The sequence below is a fragment of the Rattus norvegicus genome, chromosome 2, assembly GCF_036323735.1.
Source record: "Rattus norvegicus strain BN/NHsdMcwi chromosome 2, GRCr8, whole genome shotgun sequence".
Classification (NCBI taxonomy): Eukaryota; Metazoa; Chordata; class Mammalia; order Rodentia; family Muridae; genus Rattus; species Rattus norvegicus.
The window spans coordinates 238316637-238338264 of record NC_086020.1 but is presented as its reverse complement, the minus strand read 5'-3'; the positions used below and the strand labels follow the sequence as shown (position 1 = coordinate 238338264).

Sequence of the window (21628 nt, the reverse complement as noted above, 5' to 3'; positions counted from 1 at the left end):
GGACCCACCCTTGCATCATGTATTAGTTATGACCTTCCATATTTACATTCCGTGTAGAAATCACAAGGACCGTAATAGCTCTCAGAGCCTCCATTACAAACTCGAGGGGAGGATGCTTCTGTGCTCTCAGAGAGGTGATGTGCCACGTACTTATTAAAGCAAATACATACATTGTCTGTGAGTTTCTGGCTCTAGATCTGGACCTCCTAAGTGAAAACCATCCTCTGAGTCCTTTGATTGTACTCATCCTCTCTTTCCTTTCTCTAGCATCTAAAAATTGCTTAAATATAAAAATAGCTTCAGCTGACCCCTGGTAAGTTGATTTCGTTTGGTGAAGATTTTCTCTTGTTGATGCGCACGTTTTGTAAATAAATTCCGAAGGAGTTCTCCCAGAATTCAGTTGGCTCCCATAAGACCCTTTGACTAGAAGACATAGCAGCCTATTCAGGCAGAAGCATACTCAGATAGAGCAGAAGCTGCTGAGTTCCGAGGCAAAGGAAGAGCTAAGCTTTGATAAGGACCAGCACTGGTACTGGTGAAGGAGCCTGGAATCATTTCACCTTTCTCGACTTCTCTTTCTGAGACACGTGATTTCTTTATTCCCTGCGTCTGATGTTCTGTCATCGCAGCACGTAGCAGGTTTCTGTGCTGTTTGTGTGAGATGGAGCTGAGTCACCTGACACATAGAGTGGCTGCACACTCCTGGTTCACATACCAAACGCTTATGAAGAAGAGAGCCAGGGAGCAGCTGTGGAGAAGAGGCATTAGTCAACAGGTCCTTTATTACAGCGAGATGAGGGGAGCAAGACGGGTGTGCTGTTCATGGTGGTATGCCTAGGGAGGATGAGTCTGCGTTCTGTTGTTTCTGTGTGAGAAGATGTCCTATGTTTTCACTGCAAAAATAAGGCATGAGGAGACGGATATGCTCACCATATGATTTGCACACCATACAATGTATCCACATATGGAAACATCATATGACACACTACAAATATGTACAGATTCTAAGCTCCTGGGAGCTTGCTTCTCAGTCCAACTCAATTGAGGGGTCAGTCTGAAGAACACATTACTTAATGGTTTCCTGAATTGTGCAGACCTAAACAGGAATGAGCATCTGGTTAATTTCCCTCTTCTCTGTCTAACTGAAAGCACAAGAACAAAGCAGTAAAGTGGTGCTTCAGCCCCGCAGGTGAGGAGGCCTCTCCCCAGTAGTGGAGCAGGCTAGATGAGGACCACTCGAGAGTCAGTTTTCTCTGGATTATTTGTAAGTAAGAGAAGCAACCAGTTCATCCTCACTAACTTTCCAGGATAAGGCTTGTGAGGAAATGGGTACAGGACAGCACTGCCTGTTGCTTCTGTGCTCTCCCAAGCCTGTTGGGACAGCCAGGAATTCATTAGGTCATTGCAAATTGAAAGCATGGCCTTTGTTTTCTGGATACCAAGGGCTCTCCCTTGATGTGCTGGCATCAGTACCAGCAAGATCCTCGTGGTCCTGGACACTTAGACATTTCTTTGTTGTTAATGCATACGAGTGCTTTGCTTGATGGTATGTATATGACTGCACTGACCAGACCCCAGATCTCCATCTGCGTGGGTGCTGAGAACTGAACCTGGGTCCTCTGCAAGAGCAGCCAGTGCTCTTGACTGTTGAGCCATCAAGCACATTTCTTAAAGTTGCTGGGTTGTTTAATAATGTGTGTGCATACAGAGAAAAATATCCAAGAACTTATTTCTAATAGCACTATATAGAAAATGAGAGACCCAGGATGGAGAGGGAGCTGGGTGTGGAAGATGTAGTGAACCAGAGGGAGGATTTAATTTGGCCTGGCTTACTGATTAGGATGTTATTGGTTGTGCCCAGCAATTGAGTTATCTGTTGATTCTTAAAAAAAAAAAAAAAGAAAGAAAAGAAAGAAAAGAAAATGAGAGATCCAAAGAAAAACTTGCTCCTTTATTTTAGATCATGTGTAAATGTTTTAAAACCTTTCCACTGTTTGTGGATAAATAAGCAAATAAAGAAAGAAAGAAAGAAAGAAAGAAAGAAAGAAAGAAAGAAAGAAAGAAAGAAAGCAATGTGGAGCCTATAAAAGGGTTATTATACATGATTAAAGGATAAAATCGCAGCCTTCAGCAGGAAACAAATGAACTTATATGCAGAAATATTTGTTTTAAAAAGCTACAAATAGCATCTAAATTAATTCTTCAACGTTTTGAGTAAACACAACGTCTATGAAATAGGACAGAGGAAGTGACCCTGGATGGCTGGAGACATGGCTCAGCAGTTATGAACCCTTTCTGCCCAGCCATAAGGACTTGAGTTCAAATCCTGGCACCCACATCAGGCAGCATCTAACTCCAGCTCTCAAAGATCCATGGCACCAGCACACTTACATGTACATATATACGCACATACACATAGGCGTTTGCATACATATTCATAAATAGAATGAACTTTTACTAAGAACAAGCCTAGGATGAGAAGAGGCCGAGAATAGAACAGAAAAGAAGCATTGTATTGTGATATGAAAGATGATGAGAAAATCCACCTGGTGCTTGCAAGATAAGAAGCAAGCTGTCAGGAGAGTGCACACTGCTCACTGTAGGAAAGCAAATTAATGAGGTGAAGAACCAGCCATATGAAGGAAATGGGCAAGATAAAACTTAATGCGTGTAGGCTGGGGAGGTGACTCCATGAGAAAGAGAGCCTGTGCAAGCATGAGGGCCTGAGCTTAGCTTCCAAGATCCACGTAAAAGCTCAACATGGCTGCAGACACCTATAACTAAGCACAGCACTGTGGCCAGAGACTGGTGGCCAGCCACTGTAGCCAAAACATCTTCCTTGTGGTTCGGAGAGTGATTCAGTCTCAAAGCCGTAGGACGGTGGTGCGGGTTGGGGCAGGGGGAGTGGAATGGCACCTAACCTCCATATGCATGTACCACACATGTACGTATGCACCCACAGATAAATATAAATAAGAGGGATAAGAGATTGGAAGCTAGATGTGGCAGTGCAGTCTGCACTAGGCTCAGGAGCTCGAGGCCAACCTAAGCTCCTCACCCAGATCCTGCCTCAAAATACACAGAGCAACTGGTGCAGCAAAGCCCTGTCTCAGGAACCAAATGGGAAAGCCTATGAAGTGAACACTGCGTTATATCAAAGCAGGTCAGTCTACACACTCATTGAGCAGTGTTCACATGAGGCAGTAGTAATGGAAGAGAAAGTTGTTGTTATTGTTTGTTTGCTCTGTTTTATAATTAATTAATGAAAACAAGTTTTTGTTTTGGAGCCAGGGACCTCAAGCATGCACCACCACACACCTAGCACATGGAAAAACATAAAGCAAAACTTACAAGCCTGAGTCTGCCAGTCAGAAGTCATCATGTTTTGACAAAACCAACAAGATATCAGCACCATGTACTTTCTGATGGCAGTTTTGAATTTTAAGGTAACAAATCAATCGTCAAACATCTAGATCTCTTTACATCTTAAAATCTCATGTGAAGCTTTCCGGTGAGGGGGAGGGAAATGTAGAATTGGAAACCACATAACTTAGAGCTCCTTCTAAGAGGAAAAATATAGTGAAGATCCAATACCTTAGACTGAAGACTCTGACAAGCACATCTTAAAAGAATTCTAAATTTGTCAGAATTAAATTCCCAGAGTGCAAAAAAGAAGGTGGGAAGTGGAAAGGAGCCATAGGGAGCTGATGTGACTTCACTGAAGAGACTTCATCCCTCCTTGATCAAAGGCCTTTACTCCTTTGGGTGGGGTTGAGAGGCTCTCACTGTGTAGCTCTGGCTATATAGTGTGGAATTCGCTGTGTAGACCACTTTGTGGGCCCAGACTCACAGAGGTCTATCTCCTGAGTGCTGGGACTAAAGTCTGTGCTACCATGCCCAGCTAAGGACTCTCCTGAAAATGTCCTCACAAAAACAGAAGATAAGCCCTTCAGTCTTTCCAGCATGAGATTTCTTCCAGCACTATGGGCAGTCAGGATCCAGAGAAGAAGATCATCTCAGTGAACCTGTTGCTTAGAAGACCCAGCCTCTGCTGGGAAGATACAAAGGAAGTTTAAATGTCTTGGCTTGAGTCTATGGGGTCAGGAGTGGGATGTGTGTTTGTTCATGTAGGATGCCTCTTCAAAGAAATGACAATCAGCAGATTCCTCTCAAGAACATGTTGAGCTTAATGTATATTAATTCTGTGGTCTATGAGCTGCCAATAAAACATACTGTTGGAACAGATCCAGGCTGGTAATACACTGATACCAGTAGAAATAAGCTCTTAACTAGAAAACCTCTGCTAGGACGACAAGCCTTTCAAGTTTCCTACAGAGATATCAATGTTCAAGTTTTTGTTCACCATGCTTGTAAGGGTCTGGACCTTCCAAGTATTTTATTTTATACTAAGATCTCAGAGTTCAAGTCATTTATGGATCCCCATTTAACATCAGTGACAAGAAGAAATGAAAACCATGTATACCTCCGAGTCTCAAAATGCACAAAACACAACTGACCTATTTAGGAGAAATTATAAAATACAAAATTTATAGATTATATATAGATTTCTCAAAATGCATAAAACAAAACTGTCCTATTTAAGAGAAATTTTAAATTACAAATTTATAGATTATATATAGATGTCTCAAAATGCATAAAACAAAACTGGCCTATATGGGAGAAATTATAAAATATAAAATTTATAGATTATATGTATATTCCTTATGTAGTCATTAGATAATAAAGAGAAACATAAAGATTGCTTATTATATAATTAGGCATATTCAACATATTTGAAAGAGTGGAGATATATTTACTTACAATATTTGACATGGAATAATTGAGTTTAGTCAATAAAGGTTCATTAACAAACAAAAATATGTTTGCTTATTGTCTTAGTTAGGGTTTTGCTGCTGTGGACAGACACCATGACCAAGGCAACTCTTATAAGGACATTTAACTGGGGCTGGCTTACAGGTTCAGAGGTTCAGTCCATTATCATCAAGTCAGGAACATGGCAGCATCCAGGCAGGCATGGTGCAGGAGGAGCTGAGAGTTCTACATCCTTGTCTGAAAGCTACTAGCAGAGAGTACTGGCTTCCAGGCAGCTACGATGAGGGTTTTAAAGCCCACATCCCTGACAGTGCCATGCCTACTCCAACAAGGCCACACCTACTCCAACAGGGTCACACTTTCTAATAGTGACACTCCCTGGGCCGAGCATGAACATGGACTTACAAAATACCAATAACTCATGAGCCAAGAAGTAACTTTTATAAATTAAAACTCAACTATATATTGAAATTTATAGAGAGTAGCTAAAATGGATTTTGAGCTACATTTTTATGATAGCTTGTAAAGTGTTCAGGAAAAGAACTGTGTAAGTAAATCAGTTGGTGAAAATCCAGCACAGATAAATCAGAACTCAGGTGGGGTGAGTGACAGACGTGAATGAAAGTTAGTAGAACAGAAAATAGAGACAAGAGCTAAATCTTTTCATGGAAACCATTTTTAAAGAACAGATTAAAACTATACCCACCCTGGTTGTAGGTTATAAGATCACAGTGGTAGTCTCTTGACTTCCTGAGTAGCAGTCACCAAGGAATAATGACAGTTCTGCGGATACAAGTTCTCATGTCTCTTGCCTTTTTCCTGTCACACTCTTAGTCTTTTTAAAAATTATTTGTTTACATTTCAAATGTCCCTCTTCCTGGTCTCCCCTCCACAAACACCTCACCCCTGCCTCTCCCCTTTGCCTCCAATAGGATGCTCACCCACCCACCATCTTACTCCCCCCCCCCCATCCCTCTAACATCTCCCTCCTCTGGGGCATTGAGCCTCTGCAGGACCAAGAGCCTCCCTCCATTTTAGTCTTGACTGACAGTGCAGTAGTGAAGAGCAGTAGGAGTGAGCGTCTTTTCCCTGTTGTAACCGCAGAGAAATGCCCCAGGTTCATGTTTCTTGGTCTTTCTAAAACTCTGCTAGGTTGGACAAATGAGTTTCATGCATTTGTACAAGGTCACCTCAGCCTGCAGTGTCCTCTCTTATAACCTTGCCAGTCAGAGCAACTGTCCTTCAAAATCCGGCACAAATGTGTCCTCTGTGATGCTTTAGCTTACCGTCCAAGTGACAGACATTCACATGTCTTTTGTCCCCTACTATAACTTTCTCGGCTTCATGTTATATTTATTATCTGTAGAATATTACATAAAACAACAAAGTTAAACAAATCATTTCCTTCATCACAAAAATGTTTTATTAAGCCAAAATACTTAAAATCAAAGTATAAGAATAAATATTTGCAAATAACTAAATAGAAAGTTTAATAGTAAATGCTTGTTTTATTAAAAAGGAGTTGGCTACTAGATATGTCTGAAGAGGAAGAAGCATATATATAAAAATTAAATGATAATTAAATTAGACTTATAAGGTGGTATGTTAGGATAAAGTCTTTATATTTGTTCTAAAATATTGGTAGAAATAAAATGTTAATGTAAAAAGTCATTTATTTGGCTACATATATTTAAATAATAAACTTTAAAGGATAAAAATGTAAAACTGACAACTACTGTTTGATACCAAAATTTGTTTCATTTTAATTTTCCTTAGAAGTACAAGGCTATCAGAGTTGCAGAAGGCTGTTGGTTGAAGAGTGGCTTATGAAATATGCAGTTGAGTGGAACAGTGTTTAGCTGTGCTTTGTTGTAGGCATCTGTAGCCTGAGGTTTGCCTTCTCTGTTTCTTTTGTTTTCTAATATTCTTTGGCTGAACGTTGTCCTTCTATTGTGCAAGGTGGGATGGGGAAGACGAGATACCTCTTGTCAGAGGCCCTAGAGGTCAACATCTGTAGCAGGGCATCTCATCTCCAGGGATAGATGTACCCATTCTACACGTGATGTGGTTGTGATCACATGTGGCAGTTAGACCTATCTTGTGTGACTCAGGCTGTGTCATGACAGATCAGCAGCTATCCAGTTCATCTAGTGTAAGCCTTGTGGCTGTGTTCAGGGTTGCTGCTGCAACATTCCTGTTAATTGTCGAACTGTGTGAATTGCAGAGGTAAAATTATGCCATACTTGAAGTGTCAGTTAAGTTTCCTATTTGAAATGAACTCTCATCTGACTGTAAGTTGTGACTTGCTTCCAACTAATGTACAAAGACATCAGTGCTGAGGACAGAAAGTTGTAAGAAATGAGCATTTTCTTTTTTTCTGTACTTGTAGAAATCCATGAGAGTTGGCTCTTGTTGCCTCCTTCTTTATCTCTTCGGTAGGTAACTAAAGCTGACAAACCCTGGGTGAGCATATAGATTCCTTCAGTGAGCATATACATTCCTTCGGTGAGCTCTTTCAGAGTGCAACATGGGAGATTCTAGAAAAAAAAATTGAGAGAAAATTGAAACAAAAATTGAAGAGGAAATCATTTCATTTGGATAAGTAAAATTGTACCTGACTAAATTGGTTGAGTTTTTGGTATGCCTTCTTTTGCACCATTAATAAATAGTACAGAACAAAACACATTTGCAGAAAAACCATTCCCTGGAGTGTTGTTACTAAGGATAGTTGTCAGGTACTTTTAGAAGCTTTGATGAAGGGTCTTGATCACACAGCTATGATTAGTAGAGCTGGTATTCTGCTTATGTACCAGGTTCCAAAAACTGTGTATCAGCCTGTCACACTGGTTCAAATGCTTAACTGTATATCCAGATCATATAATAGAAGAGAAGAAAACTGATAAGTGAGAACCTCCCAGGGCTTCCTTACGGCACACTGAATGCAATGAGGTCCAGTGTGTGAGCCTGCCTAGCATCCCTCCCTCTCCAAACACCTCATGGGTAACAAGTTTGGCAATGCCCATAGAAAAGCAGTTAGAAGTTAAATTTACCCATGTCTGAAAAGAATAAAATTTCATGGCAAATCCATGTAGTTTTGGATTGTCTGCTGTTTAAAGATCATCAAAGATAATCAGTCACAACTGTTTTCCTGAGAGCTGACTACATTTGTCTTTGCATATAAATGATGTACATACATACATACATACATACATACATACATACATACATACATACATACTGGAGATTCCATGTTTGTTCATACTGCATAGGACAAAAGTGTGTTTCAGGAAGACTTCATCATGGTGTTCTTTAGTAAAATTATAACTAATATATTCTCAATTCTAAAAGAAAACGCCTTTATATGTTAAAGTTACTGAAACATTATTTCACCAGTGCATATTGTGCATCTAAGTAATGGTTTTCACATAAAACTTTTCTGACTGTTTGCTTGCCCCAGTATGACCAGTCAATAAATAGAGTACTCATGAGTACGGAGAACATTTCAAAGCACTAATGCATACTGAGCAGCATCAGAAACCTTTCTCATGAGCTCGTCACGGAGACAGAAGAGACTGTTCCCAGCACACTGATTTGTCACCTGTCCTCCCTGCCCCCATTGACCACTCGCCTTTGTTCCCTTCAACCTGCTCACGGTAACAACAGCAGCTGCAGCAAGACACTTGAGGGTCTGTCTTTCTCCACTTCTCTCCCTTCTCCATTCAATCTGATCCCTGCAGGAATCTGGGGACTTTGCATCATGACTTGTACAAGTTCTATTTATACATGGGAACTGAAATATTTTTCAGAAGAAATTAGAGATGGTATTATTTTCAGTATCACCAAGTGTGGATTTTTTTCAGAAAACATAATTGTATGTCCTGATTATTTTATTTCTAATTTAACTTATACCCATTATTTCCAAGTCAAGGCCATGTGCAGACATTTCTATTCCATGAAAACAACAAACAAACCTTAGTTATAAAATATAAAACCAGCCTTTTTGAGCCGGGGTGAAGCTTAGTGGTAAAGTACATGCTAGACAGTTAATGCCAGACAGTGCAAGTCCCTGGGTTGGAGTCCTAGGTCTGACACAAAACAAACCAACCCTCCTCAGCCACAACTAGTATACTAACTTTCCAAAGATCAGAGTTCAGACTGACCCAAAACCTCTTGACTTTTCCAATCCTACAATGAATTAGATCACATGTTGATAATTAGGTGCAACAGTTAATTTACTGTTAGTACATAACTTTGGAAGTTAATTTTCTCTTATTTTTAAAAATAAGTATTTTGGAAATACTATATAATACAATACTTAGAAAGTAGTAAAATGCTATTCCCAGAAATGCATAAGCCAGCGTTCTTTCAAAATTACTGTCTATTATTGATGCTTCTGTTGTCATCATATTGAAATGGCAGAACAGAATGTCGAGCGCTATTTTGGTTTGTGTTGGGCCAAAGGTATTGTTCTGTAGAGAAAGTGAGAAAGAGTAGTGCACAGCACAAGATGGATCAGGTCCCCGCTGCTCATTCACTCCAGGTCTCTGTCTTATTTGGAGATCTGTGAGGATGGTTTTGGTGCTGTTTGTGTGGGACAGAGGCCTTGCCCTGTAGCCTAGCCTTGCCTGGAACTCATGGTGTGGCCCGGGTTGGTCTTGAGCGTATACTGTAGGGCACCTGCCGCAGCCTTCCACAAGCTGGGATTGTAGACTCATCATGCCTAGCATAACTCTGGCTTTACTCCGCCGTTCCCTATTTTTTAAAGTAGCGGCTGGTACAGCAGTGTGTCTTCCCCAGCATCTCACTGTTCCGCAGCCTTTCACACTGCCCTCCACCCCTTGCTTCTCCATACAGCCATGCAGGGAGATGTCAGGAATCTGCTGCACAAAGGAGACAGTAAAGGGTCCTGTGTAATCCTGTTTTATTCTCATTTTTCACATAAAAGTAAGAATAAATATATCATTTTTAAATGTTTACAGTTATTTGTTTCTAAGATATCAAAATTTGTTTTAAAAACAGAAGCCTTTGTTAGTGAATTTGTGGGAGGAGTGTGTAAACAGGATATACTCTTAAATGACTCATCTTTAGTTAACAAATTTAACAATATAAACCACAGCTCTACAAATTCAGCTATTATTAACCATTATGTAAACATCTGCTTTTGTTTGACTTTATTTTAATATAAATTTTAAATCAGACATTCGGTTTAATTTTTGTTTTAAGTTCAGAGCTAGTTTTTAAAGTAGTTTGTATTGTGACTAGTGTTCTGTTCCTTTTGGGTTTTATGGGTTTGTGGGTCCTGTCTGTACCTGTTAGTCTGTGGTTTGTCCCCTGTGCTCTGCTGGTAGAGACCACAGATCTAATGCACACAGCCGTACCTGGAACTGCCCTTGACCACAGCCAGTTGTTCTTACAACTACACAGACGAGACACGTGACTATCCTCAGCTCACGTTACAGACTCATTGATCCCACTCACAACTGACTCAGTCACTAGCTTGTCATAGCTGATACCTCTTATATGACTTCAGGTATGTTCAGGTATGTTCAGGTATGACTTCAGGACATTATTGTTGTTAGCTTTGATGTTATCAGAGTGGTCCCTATGTAGAGTAGAAGTCAAGGCTTTAGAAGTTGGAGACACACAGTAGCTCCCTTCCCTGGGCTATCACACTGATGGACACACACATGTCCTTACAACAGTTGCTCACACAAGGATACTTGTGTTTCATACAACCACGTGCGATGTGTCTTCTTAATGTAATATAAGCATTCTTACCAGACACTGTCTATTTTCTTTTCATTTTTCCAGTGAAAGAATTCCTAGCCAAAGCCAAAGAAGACTTTCTGAGGAAATGGGAGAACCCTCCCCCGGTAAGGAAGCTGTGTGTTTTTTCTGCAATTGGAAGTGAATTCACGGTTCTTGTTTAACCTACTGTTACTCCACAAATTTTAGTTTTTAAGTGTTAATAGTAAACATACAATATGATGAGAATTCAGTCATGATGTTGTGATACAGTTCTTTAATTGGTAAATTTATGGATACCCCATTGGAGGAGCAACCATGTCCTCATAGAATCCCTAAATGGAGAAGGAGTTTTGTTGTTTCGTTTCTTGGCACAGCCTGGGAATTGAACACAAGGCCTCATGTGTACTAGACAAGCTTTCTACCACCAAGCTGTATGCTGACTGGTGTAAGTTTTTATACTAATTCCAAATTGCTGTAATATAAGCTAATTATTTTCTGAATATTTTTAGTTATCCCATTTATCATACAAAACATTAAAAAGTGGGGAAGGAGGAAGGCATTCCTTTCTGATAAGAAGAAAAGCAGTGATCAAACCTGAGGAGATGGCCTGTTGTACAGTTTGTTCCCACTGCTTGACTGAAGTGTCAACACATTTTATGAGTAAAATATAATGTCACTCTTCTTCCTTAATGATTCAATAAGACGTTTCTCCAAAGCAACATTGCTTTACTGTGGAGATTAAACCCTGTAGTGTCCTGGCCTGCCGCGTGTAGGAAAGACATTCCACATCAGGCTTGGCCCAAGCTGGTGCTGCAGACTGGTCTCGTGAACATTTCCTGAGGTTTTCATGACGGAGCCTATTGAACAGATGGGTCAGCAATTACTACTTGTTGCTAGCACAGAATTTGTTCCTAGCAATTTTGTTTTGTTGTAGCAGCAACAAATTGAATAGATTGACGCCTCTAATTTTTTGCTTCTGTGCACTAGTCAAAGCCAAACAAAGATGTTTGCTTAACAAAGCATCTATTCATCTAGGAGAAGAATCTGATTATTGTTCTGAGACTCTGACTTTGGGTCTTTGTAGAATGAAGACATTTTTTCCTTCCTGTTTTAGGTAATACTGGGTTATCACAATCAAGGAGAAAGTCTGGGACCATACACCAGTCTGACACCATTACCTAGTTCTATGACTGTACCAAGTACTAAGGCTGTTACCTCATTTAACGCTGCTACATAATTCTGTGACTGTTGCTTACTTCCGAGGCTGATGTCTGGCTCTTTGACTTTTATCTAGTTCTATGAGTGTTGTCTAGTTCTCTAAATACACGCAAAGACTCAACATCACTTCCATGGGAGTCATGAAAGAGCTGATCTTTCAGTTTTCATTTCTATAGATATTTACAGGTATTCTCTGACTGCATATGTTATTTGACTCTGGGTTTATGATTCTTAAAATATACAAGTAGTTCATTAGCTGTGTTAGGAGCTCACATTGGAATTGAAATGTGACCATTAATATTTTAACCAAGGCTTTTGTTTCCTTCATCTTTTATACTCCACTTTACAAAATATTCTCTACTATTAGACTTTCATTAATCAAAGGAGAATATAGAATTAATAACCTGCAATTTAAAGAGTATATATGTATTGTTTCTACATGGATAGGTACAAATTAAATTGTCCACCCTGGTTATATAATACTGAAGTGATAATTATTGTAGTCTTGTGGGAATTTCTAATTTAAAACCTTATTGTATCTTCTAATACTTGTATAGAGTAATGCTGGGCTTGAGGATTTTGAAAGGAAAAAAACCCTTGGAACGGGTTCCTTCGGAAGAGTCATGCTGGTAAAGCATAAAGCCACTGAGCAGTACTACGCCATGAAGATCTTAGACAAGCAGAAGGTTGGTGACCTCCCGCCTTATCCCCGTCACGTTAAAATGCAGGCAATAAGATAGCCTGTCACTGCCACCTTCCAGTGACACTCGATGCTGCTGTCTGCAGTCATTATCTGTAATGGCTTTATTCTGGAAGTGTCATTTCTGTAACTCTCAGTAGGTAACACATACCTATGCACTCTAACAGTACAACACTCGCAGCACTCGCAGACCAATGAGCAGAAACGTCGTGACCTTTGTTCTTGTTCCATTTTAGTTTATAGCAGACACCGCCTTGCTTGACATGACTGGGTTTGGTCAATTTAAAATACCAGTTAAATTGTGGAAAAACTGTAAAACCTATATTCTATATAAAAGAACTTCTCACTGTTTCTGATGTAGTATAATAAAGCAGGTTGTCTGAGGCAGTTAGCATTTACCTTAACTATTAAGCACTTTCTGTTTTTCTTGCAATCACTTAACAATGTAGGAAAGACAAGGGTAAATATTGCTACATGTTACTTAGTGCTGACTTACAGAGACTAGCCTCGCTTCTTGGCCTACTGGGATCCTACTAGGAAACTGTTAGCAGAGTCATGGGGACGTAGCCAAGGGACAGACATGATGTAACTGACCCCTGGGAATATATGCCAGGGAACAGATGTGGAGTAACTTCGTCCTTTAGTAATAAAGAAGCTCGATTTCTAACTCTACATTTCTTAATACCCACATTTAAGAAATAAGAAATAGATTTTAAAGGCTGATTTACTTAATGGCCTAGTGTTTACTGCTTAACAAATATAGAATTATTGTGATTCATACTAAGATTTCACTCTGTTATGTATTTTACATTTGATTAGTTTAGTCTAAATAACCATACATGTTGAACGCCATAGCATCAGACTGTCCCAACCTTCATTTTAATTAAAGCAAGATTTATCTCTCACATGAAAAGGAGATACTGACTTACATCTTTCTCAGATTAAAGATAATGAATGCTACACATAGTTAATTGACCATCATCAGTCGCCCTCAGTCACAAGTTTTCTAACCATTCTATTTAAACACTAACTCACTTCCTGTCCATTCTAACCCCACACTTGAGATGATCCATCCCTGCCTCTCATGTCTTCCATCATGTCTCAGCCAAGGGTCACCAGGCCAGTAACCAGGAGCTCCTGCTCCTGCTCCTGCTCCTCCTGCTCCTGCTCCTGCTCCTCCTGCTGCTCCTCCTGCTGCTCCTGCTGCTCCTGCTCCTCCTGCTGCTCCTCCTCCCCCTGCTCCTCCTCCTGCTCCTCCTGCTGCTCCTCCTCCTCCTGCTCCTCCTCCTGCTCCTGCTCCTCCTGCTCCTCCTCCTCCTGCTCCTCCTGCTCCTCCTGCTCCTCCTGCTCCTGCTCCTCCTGCTCCTCCTCCTCCTGCTCCTCCTGTTCCTCCTGCTCCTGCTCCTGCTCCTCCTGCTCCTGCTCCTCCTCCTGCTCCTCCTGCTCCTCCTGCTCCTCCTCCTGCTCCTCCTCCTGCTCCTCCTCCTGCTCCTCCTCCTGCTCCTGCTCCTCCTCCTGCTCCTCCTGCTCCTCCTGCTCCTCCTCCTGCTCCTCCTGCTCCTGCTCCTCCTCCTCCTGCTCCTCCTGCTCCTGCTCCTCCTCCTGCTCCTCCTCCTGCTCCTCCTGCTCCTCCTCCTGCTCCTGCTCCTCCTGCTGCTCCTGCTCCTGCTCCTGCTCCTCCTGCTCCTCCTCCTGCTCCTCCTCCTGCTCCTGCTCCTCCTCCTGCTCCTGCTCCTCCTGCTCCTCCTGCTCCTGCTCCTCCTGTTCCTCCTCCTGCTCCTCCTCCTCCTGCTCCTGCTCCTCCTGCTCCTGTTCCTTGTCCAGCTCCTCCTGTAACAAAAAGACAGGAGGCTTCAGCTTCAGCTCTTATCTCTACACTTGTCTTACAGTGTTTATTAAACGCTGTCAGGACAGGTTCTAACATGTCATCTTTTTTAAAGAATTTATAAAATGCCTTACTTCAAAGACATTGAGAAGATAATATTCACCATCCTCAGCTTTAAAATATTTGGAAAGACATATTTAGCTTCTTCTTTTCATATTGTAGAACCTGTGAAGTAATTTAACAAGATGGCTACCTCATGGGTAAATCATGGTAATGGGTATTTTGCCAAAAAGTAACTGCAGTTTTGATGGCACTTCTGTTACTGCAGCACACTATGTCTTGGCATAAATTACTAAGAAAAACTTTATATTTGGATGTTTTGTTTATTTAATTTGCTTGAGATAAGTAATAAAATAACAAGCCATAGTAACCTACTTTCTGTCAGTAAGATCATACAAATCATTCAGTTAGGTAAATTTAGCTTCTCCAGTCTTAGAGTCCGTGGAGTGAAGGGATTAAAATCAATACAGAAATTACATTACTTCTCTTTACAATATGTCAGACAGTGCTAGTATATATATACACACATGAACACAGGCAAACATATATACACATGTGCAAATATGCACGTCTGCACTCACACACACATGTACAAACATGTGCCTGTTGTATCAGTAAGTCTTCACAGTTGCGTATGGTATTGTTCTCCCTTTTAAGCTAAGCACTGCTCTGCATAGTTTCCCCGTGTCTGACATAGTAAGGTAGACCAGGATGCTGGCCACGGTTTATCTGATTCCGTGCCTTATTGCTCATTATTGTCTCTTCAAAACGCACTCCAAGAATCTCCAAGGTTCTTCCTGGTTTGATACCCAGTCAATGTCAGCTAGTTTTTTATAGTAACACCACGACTCCCAAAGCTCCGACTTCTTACTTGTATTTCCTTCTCCTCTGACACAATGGTTTTTACTCTACCATAGCATTTCTTTGACTCATCTGAAAGCCTGTTATATTTATTAAGGTTATTAAGGCACAGTTGACCTCTATCTTCCTACTTCCTTGTCTGTCATAAATGTCTCCCAAAAGCTCTGGAGTCTTACCTCGTGCTGTCATGCACGGTCTCTGTGTCTACTTCTCTGACTTGAAAATTGATTCAACAAAAGGGTACATGATCTTCTGAGGGGAAGGGGATGCTGTGTGGCCTGTGTATGAATTTTGAAGCTAATATATGAACTCTATCCCAAGAGAGAGAGTTCTTTACCAGTCTTTACCAAATTTTCAGAAGCACTATCCTTAAGCATAGCCAAGTGAAGCCACCACTCTGACTTGTCTTTGCATGTTTTCCCTTTGGGATAGCTCCAGCCGTAACCTGGATCCAGCTTCTCTTCCATCTCTCCCCAGTCTTGACCGTCTGTCTGTCTGTCTTTAAAGTCATCTCAGCTCTAACTGTTTTTAAGTGAGTTGTAGTAACAGCTGACTTTTTTGAGCTGTTACTGTGTCCCAGGCAGTAAATTAACCATGTGACTTGTGTCCCATGACGTTAAAGCATCAGAATTTTAGAGGTGAAGATTCCGTCCTGAGCCTCAAGTAAGCAGTTTCTCTGCTGACAGCTTATGAAACCGTAGCTGTCACTTGCCAGTTGCTCATATGTTGCTATTTACATATTCATGGGTCCTTCAAGTGGGTCCTATGCAACGTGAAGGCAGACGTTCTTAGCCTGTCCCTTAGTGCCTGCCTCTACCATGTGTATGTGGTAGATGAGCAGAATTAAAAGTAAATTTGCCGGTGCCCCATGCCTGCACTGACATAAATTCAGTTTACATAGGTAATTTTTTAAACTATTACATTAAAAATTGGCTAAGCATGTATGCCTTACCAGTTTATATATATCTCATGTGAATACAGTTGACCTCCTTGATCTTTAATTCTCTGCTGCTTACAGAGATAATAAGTGGTTTGACCATGTTGTCAGCAGCAGATACTTTCACACAGTGACTCTGAGAGCAGTAGGTCTGGCTTTGTTCCTAGTGAACACTTGGTTTTGACTTGATTCATAGTTGACTTTTTTTTTTTTTGAGACAGTATCTCACTATGTAGCCTAGGCTAGCCTTGAATATGGTACTCTCCTGACTCTGCCTCCCACGTGTTGGCATAGCAGACACACCTCAGCACAGCTGGGACATACTTGACCAGAAGACAGAGGCTGGAACTCTTTGCTAGGCTGCATCCATTTGACTCTTACCACCCTGGTTGATTGTTACTATTTCCTTTATTGAAGTCTAGTAATTCTGTTCATCCACTGTGATTATTACATGGAAGACATTTTTCTTTGAAATGATTATAGCCTTTAAATTTATTTAAGTACACTAAAGTCTCTCTGTCTTTCCCTTGCAGGTCGTTAAGCTAAAGCAAATAGAGCACACTCTGAATGAGAAGAGAATCCTGCAGGCAGTGGAGTTCCCGTTCCTTGTTCGGCTGGAGTATTCTTTTAAGGTCAGTTGCACTGCTGTCTAAGGAAGATACTGCACCCAGGATGCTTTTAACATAGGAAACAGTAGAAGTCTGGTGAGCTTGGGCAACACTGGGGGAGTTGCTTCTCCCTGAGCAGTTGTTGATGTTGTGGATGTGTGAGCTTTCGTAGGAAGGCAAGACCAAGACAAAGATGACAGTGATGCACTAGGACAGCCTGCTACTCAGCCTTATGCGCATTCAGATGAGGATGCTGTGCCCTTTCCACAGAGTAAACCCTCCTGTTATGACTGCAGAGTTTCCTTTCTGTGCTGATTTGTCTTCTGGGCTTTTGTGGTTCTGTTGTCGCTGTTCCTTTGCTAGTTGGAGAGAAGAACCTCTGTGCCACTGTTGCTAAGTCAGAGGAAGTGGGAAGGGTCGAGCCTTCAGATTGGAGCTGCCCTGGTTCTGTGGAATGACACTTGGTGTTATAGGCCGCATCTTGGTTCTGCTTGCTCCCTTGTTTGGGGAATCTAATAAAGCCCTATATACTTAGAGTATTACAACCATCCATCTCGCAAACAAAAAATGTAAATATTCTTATTACTTTTCCAAATTGTTTTTTAATGTTGTTTTCCTTTGCATATGCTGTGCTAGTGTGTCATTGCTGCATATTTCATTATTCTGAATTAAGTGTCCCCTTCAAGAGGAGGGACAGCAGAAGCCTTGGGTCTCTCTGTGGCTGGAACACTAAGTGGGTAGGGATGGGTGTGGAAAACTAGAGCACTGTTCATCTTGTGTCTCTCCCACTCGTCTCTGTTGATCTATTAAGTGCATTTTGACTGGGCCCTTTCTAATGGAACATGCTGTCATCTTAAAATGTTTTTTATAATTGGTATTGTTATTTGTTCACAGGATAATTCTAATTTATACATGGTTATGGAATACGTTCCTGGGGGGGAAATGTTTTCACATCTAAGAAGAATTGGAAGGTTCAGGTAACTGATGCGCATGTCTTTCTTCCTTGAGTCTTCACACGCTTGTGTTTATTTTAAACCAGAAATGCATCTGACTTAATTAACCCATATTTTATGCATAGAAATTATTAGGTGGACACAGTAATAGGAAGCTATTCCATATATGAGCTTTAAGTTTCAAATGAGAACACTATGAAACTAATTTAAATATTCTTCCACTGGTAAGTATTGTGACATGATTTGAAGAATTTCTAAAAAATAAAACAAAATTAAATTTAAAAAACCAACATGATTTGAAAAATCATAGTATTTGAGGCATATAACAACTCATGCTATGTCATTTGTAATAATATTTAATGGACATTTAAAGCAGAAATTTGAATGAGTGAATATGAGGAAGAAGACATAAAAATAATAGTGATATGGTGATAGATGAGGTTATATTATAAAGTCTTTTTAGACTTTAATTAAAACTTTTCTCATGTTGAGCTCCTTAAATATATTCACAAATTGCATACAATATTTTTATTAGTAACATGCCAGGTTATTACTAACACACTTCAGTTTTTATCTATATACAAGGCTCATAGCTACAACTCTTATATTAGTCTTTTATAAAATTATGTGAGACTGAGAACAGAGTAAGTTTCACTCAGTATTGAGAATTCAGGCAAACCTAAGTGTGAGTTTCCATGGAACAGATAACTGACTCATAATAGGAGGTCGTAGAGTTGGAGCCTCACAAGAGACTAACACAGAGGAGAGACTAACACAGAGGAGAGACTAACACAGAGGAGAGACTAACACAGAGGAGTGACTAACACAGAGGAGTGACTAACACAGAGGAGAGACTAACACAGTGGAGAGACTAACACAGAGGAGAGACTAACGCAGAGGAGAGACTAACGCAGAGGAGAGACTAACGCAGAGGAGAGACTAACGCAGAGGAGAGACTAACGCAGAGGAGAGACTAACGCAGAGGAGAGACTAACGCAGAGGAGAGACTAACGCAGAGGAGAGACTAACGCAGAGGAGAGACCAACGCAGAGGAGAGACCAACGCAGAGGAGAGACTAACGCAGAGGAGTGACTAACGCAGTGGAGAGACTAACGCAGAGGAGAGACTAACGCAGAGGAGTGACTAACGCAGAGGAGAGACTAACGCAGAGGAGAGACTAACGCAGAGGAGAGACTAACGCAGAGGAGAGATTAACGCAGAGGAGAGACTAACGCAGAGGAGAGACTAACGCAGAGGAGAGACTAACGCAGAGGAGAGACTAACACAGAGGAGAGACTAACACAGAGGAGAGACCAACACAGAGGAGAGACCAACACAGAGGAGTGACTAACACAGAGGAGTGACTAACACAGAGGAGAGACCAACACAGAGGAGAGACTAACACAGAGGAGTGACTAACACAGTGGAGAGACTAACACAGAGGAGAGACTAACACAGAGCAGTGACTAACACAGAGGAGTGACTAACACAGAGGAGAGACCAACTCAGGGGAGAGACTAACACAGAGCAGTGACTAACACAGAGGAGAGACTAACACAGGGGAGAGACTAACACAGAGGAGAGACTAACACAGAGGAGAGACCAACACAGAGGAGAGACTAACACAGAGGAGAGACTAACACAGAGGAGAGACTAACACAGAGGAGAGACTAACGCAGAGCTGTGCAGCCATTAGTTATGTGAGTTGCCTGAGCCTAGGCCAAGATTCATTTATTGACCTGTGCAAGGGGAAGCTAATATGTATGGAGACTGTGTAGTGAAATGTGGCTTCTCTTTGACGTTGAGGGTCTTTTACATCCTGTCTTCACCTCTTTCCCATCGCTCTAAGTGGTTCTCCTTAGTCTGTTTGACTCTAAGGGAGCCCCATGTACTTAAAGCATTACAGCCAATCTCTCGTTCCCCATAGTCTTCCCATGCTTTCACTGAAATGCCACGCCCAAATCTGTCCTTCAAGTGCACTGCTCCTTTTCTGCATCACTTGTCTCTTCTGTGAGCTGCCCATAGCTGTGTTACACACCCCGCCTGGCGCTGTAAGGAAAGCAGTTCAGTGGGAATTATCCTTCCTTTCCGCCACACTTGCTGCGTGTGAACTCTGGGCACTGCGTGTTCTTACAGAGAACCTAAGTCACTGCCCAGTGTGGCTTTTATCAGTCTAGTCAGTCACTTGAGTCTTGACCTAGACTGATGTCTGCACTTAAAGCTGCTCTAATTCATTGCATGTAGAATATTCTCTTCCATTTCAGCATTTTGGTGACTGGATTGATATACTGCCTATGTTTCTTGGCACAAACGTTAGGCTATATAAACATAAATACAACACCAAGCCAACCTCATATTTACAGATGAGGAGAGGAGATGTAATGGGGCCTTCCAGATCAAATTATGGGGTTTCTGAAGTTACATGCTCCAAAACCAGGGAGGAGTCCCCCCGTATCTACTCCAGAGCCCCCTTCATTCTTTACCGCCTTTTTGGGACCTGGCTGAAACTGGAGAGGCATTATAAAACATCACTGCTTATTCCTGAAGTCAGCCAGTCTTTACTAAGTACCTGAAGTGAATGTGGAAGGGAGGACCTGTGGAACGTGCTGATGGCACAATAAACAGTGTGTGTCTGAGTCTTCTGAGGTATTTCTGAGTCTAGTGCCATCCCTGAAACTCTCAGTAATTGAGGTTGTTCACTAAAGACACAAATCTGATAGTCATTCAAGCTTATCAGACAGATTAGCAAACACTCAATGTATTTGAAAATTAACTACAAATTCCAATTAGAAATTTGGTATACGTTTTCAAATAATTCTAAGATTATAGCCTGAAAATTACACTAATGTCAAAATTTCTAGATCTATGACCTACAAGAGCCTCACCTGGTTTTTACAAACATACAGAATGTATCTGTGTGACTATAAACGTGCCCAGTTGGAAATTTGGAAATTCACATGGCAAGATTGCCTTTATAGTTCTAAATGGGATTGTGTGTCCTTCTTACCAGAGTTTTCTATGATGGCGAGTGTGTGCTGGTCATTTAGTAGCAGAAAGTCCTTCAGAACAGGGGAAACGGCGGTGGCCTTCAGATGGGTACAGTTCAGCAGTTCTGTACAGTGAATCCCTTAATCCCTTAGCTGTGAGGAAAGTGAGTGGGGCCTGTGGCCTGGTAGCTGCACTGACGGCATCTCTGGAGCACCGAGTGGCAGTGTACGTCTCTGTCCTCTCATGGGCAGCTGTGTTTACAGTGACATCACCATCGCCCAGCTTGGGCAGTGAGAACTTGCAGTAAGATGTGTTATTTGAAGGCAATAGATGTTTGGGAAATGACAGATTCGTCACCAACATTTGAATAAAGAGACCCTCTCCTGAAATACCTCCACTCCATTTTCATTTTGTATAAAGTCCATTAGTGAGCAGTCCTCCCCCATCTCTACAGGACACTGTTTTCTCTTTTCCAGTGAACCCCATGCTCGTTTCTATGCAGCTCAGATCGTGCTAACATTTGAGTACCTCCATTCCCTCGACCTCATCTACAGAGATCTCAAGCCGGAAAACCTCTTAATTGACCACCAGGGTTACATCCAGGTAGGATTGGATCACATGGCATCTATGCATCTGGGAAACACTGAAATAGCTTCACACATTGTACCTCAAATGTCAGTGTTTGATGGGTTTGGTTGCTTGGTTGGTTGGTTTGAAGTAGAAAATTGGTTCTATCTAAAAGGCTGAAGTGAATTCCCAGCTTTGCAGGTGAGCACGTCCCACATGAAGGCAGGAGCCCACAGGTATCTTCTAGAGTCAGTGGCTGTGAACTAAGTTTAGGTTCCTGCCCAAAGAAACAATATGACTAAATGTGTGAGCTGTCATGGGTACTAGGAG

The 21628-nt window shown here is 41.3% G+C and overlaps 1 protein-coding gene across 4 annotated transcripts in view; it reads left to right on the top strand.

Annotated features, from left to right (window-relative positions):
• Prkacb (protein kinase cAMP-activated catalytic subunit beta) overlaps window positions 1–21628 on the top strand; it is a 92178-nt gene that overhangs the window by 51053 nt on the left and 19497 nt on the right. For all 4 annotated transcript variants that reach the window (XM_006233451.5, XM_006233452.5, XM_006233453.5 and 1 more), the window contains 5 exon segments: window positions 10645–10706; window positions 12357–12485; window positions 16716–16814; window positions 17685–17767; window positions 21208–21334. In XM_006233451.5, the coding sequence (XP_006233513.1) occupies window positions 10645–10706; window positions 12357–12485; window positions 16716–16814; window positions 17685–17767; window positions 21208–21334 (500 nt within the window).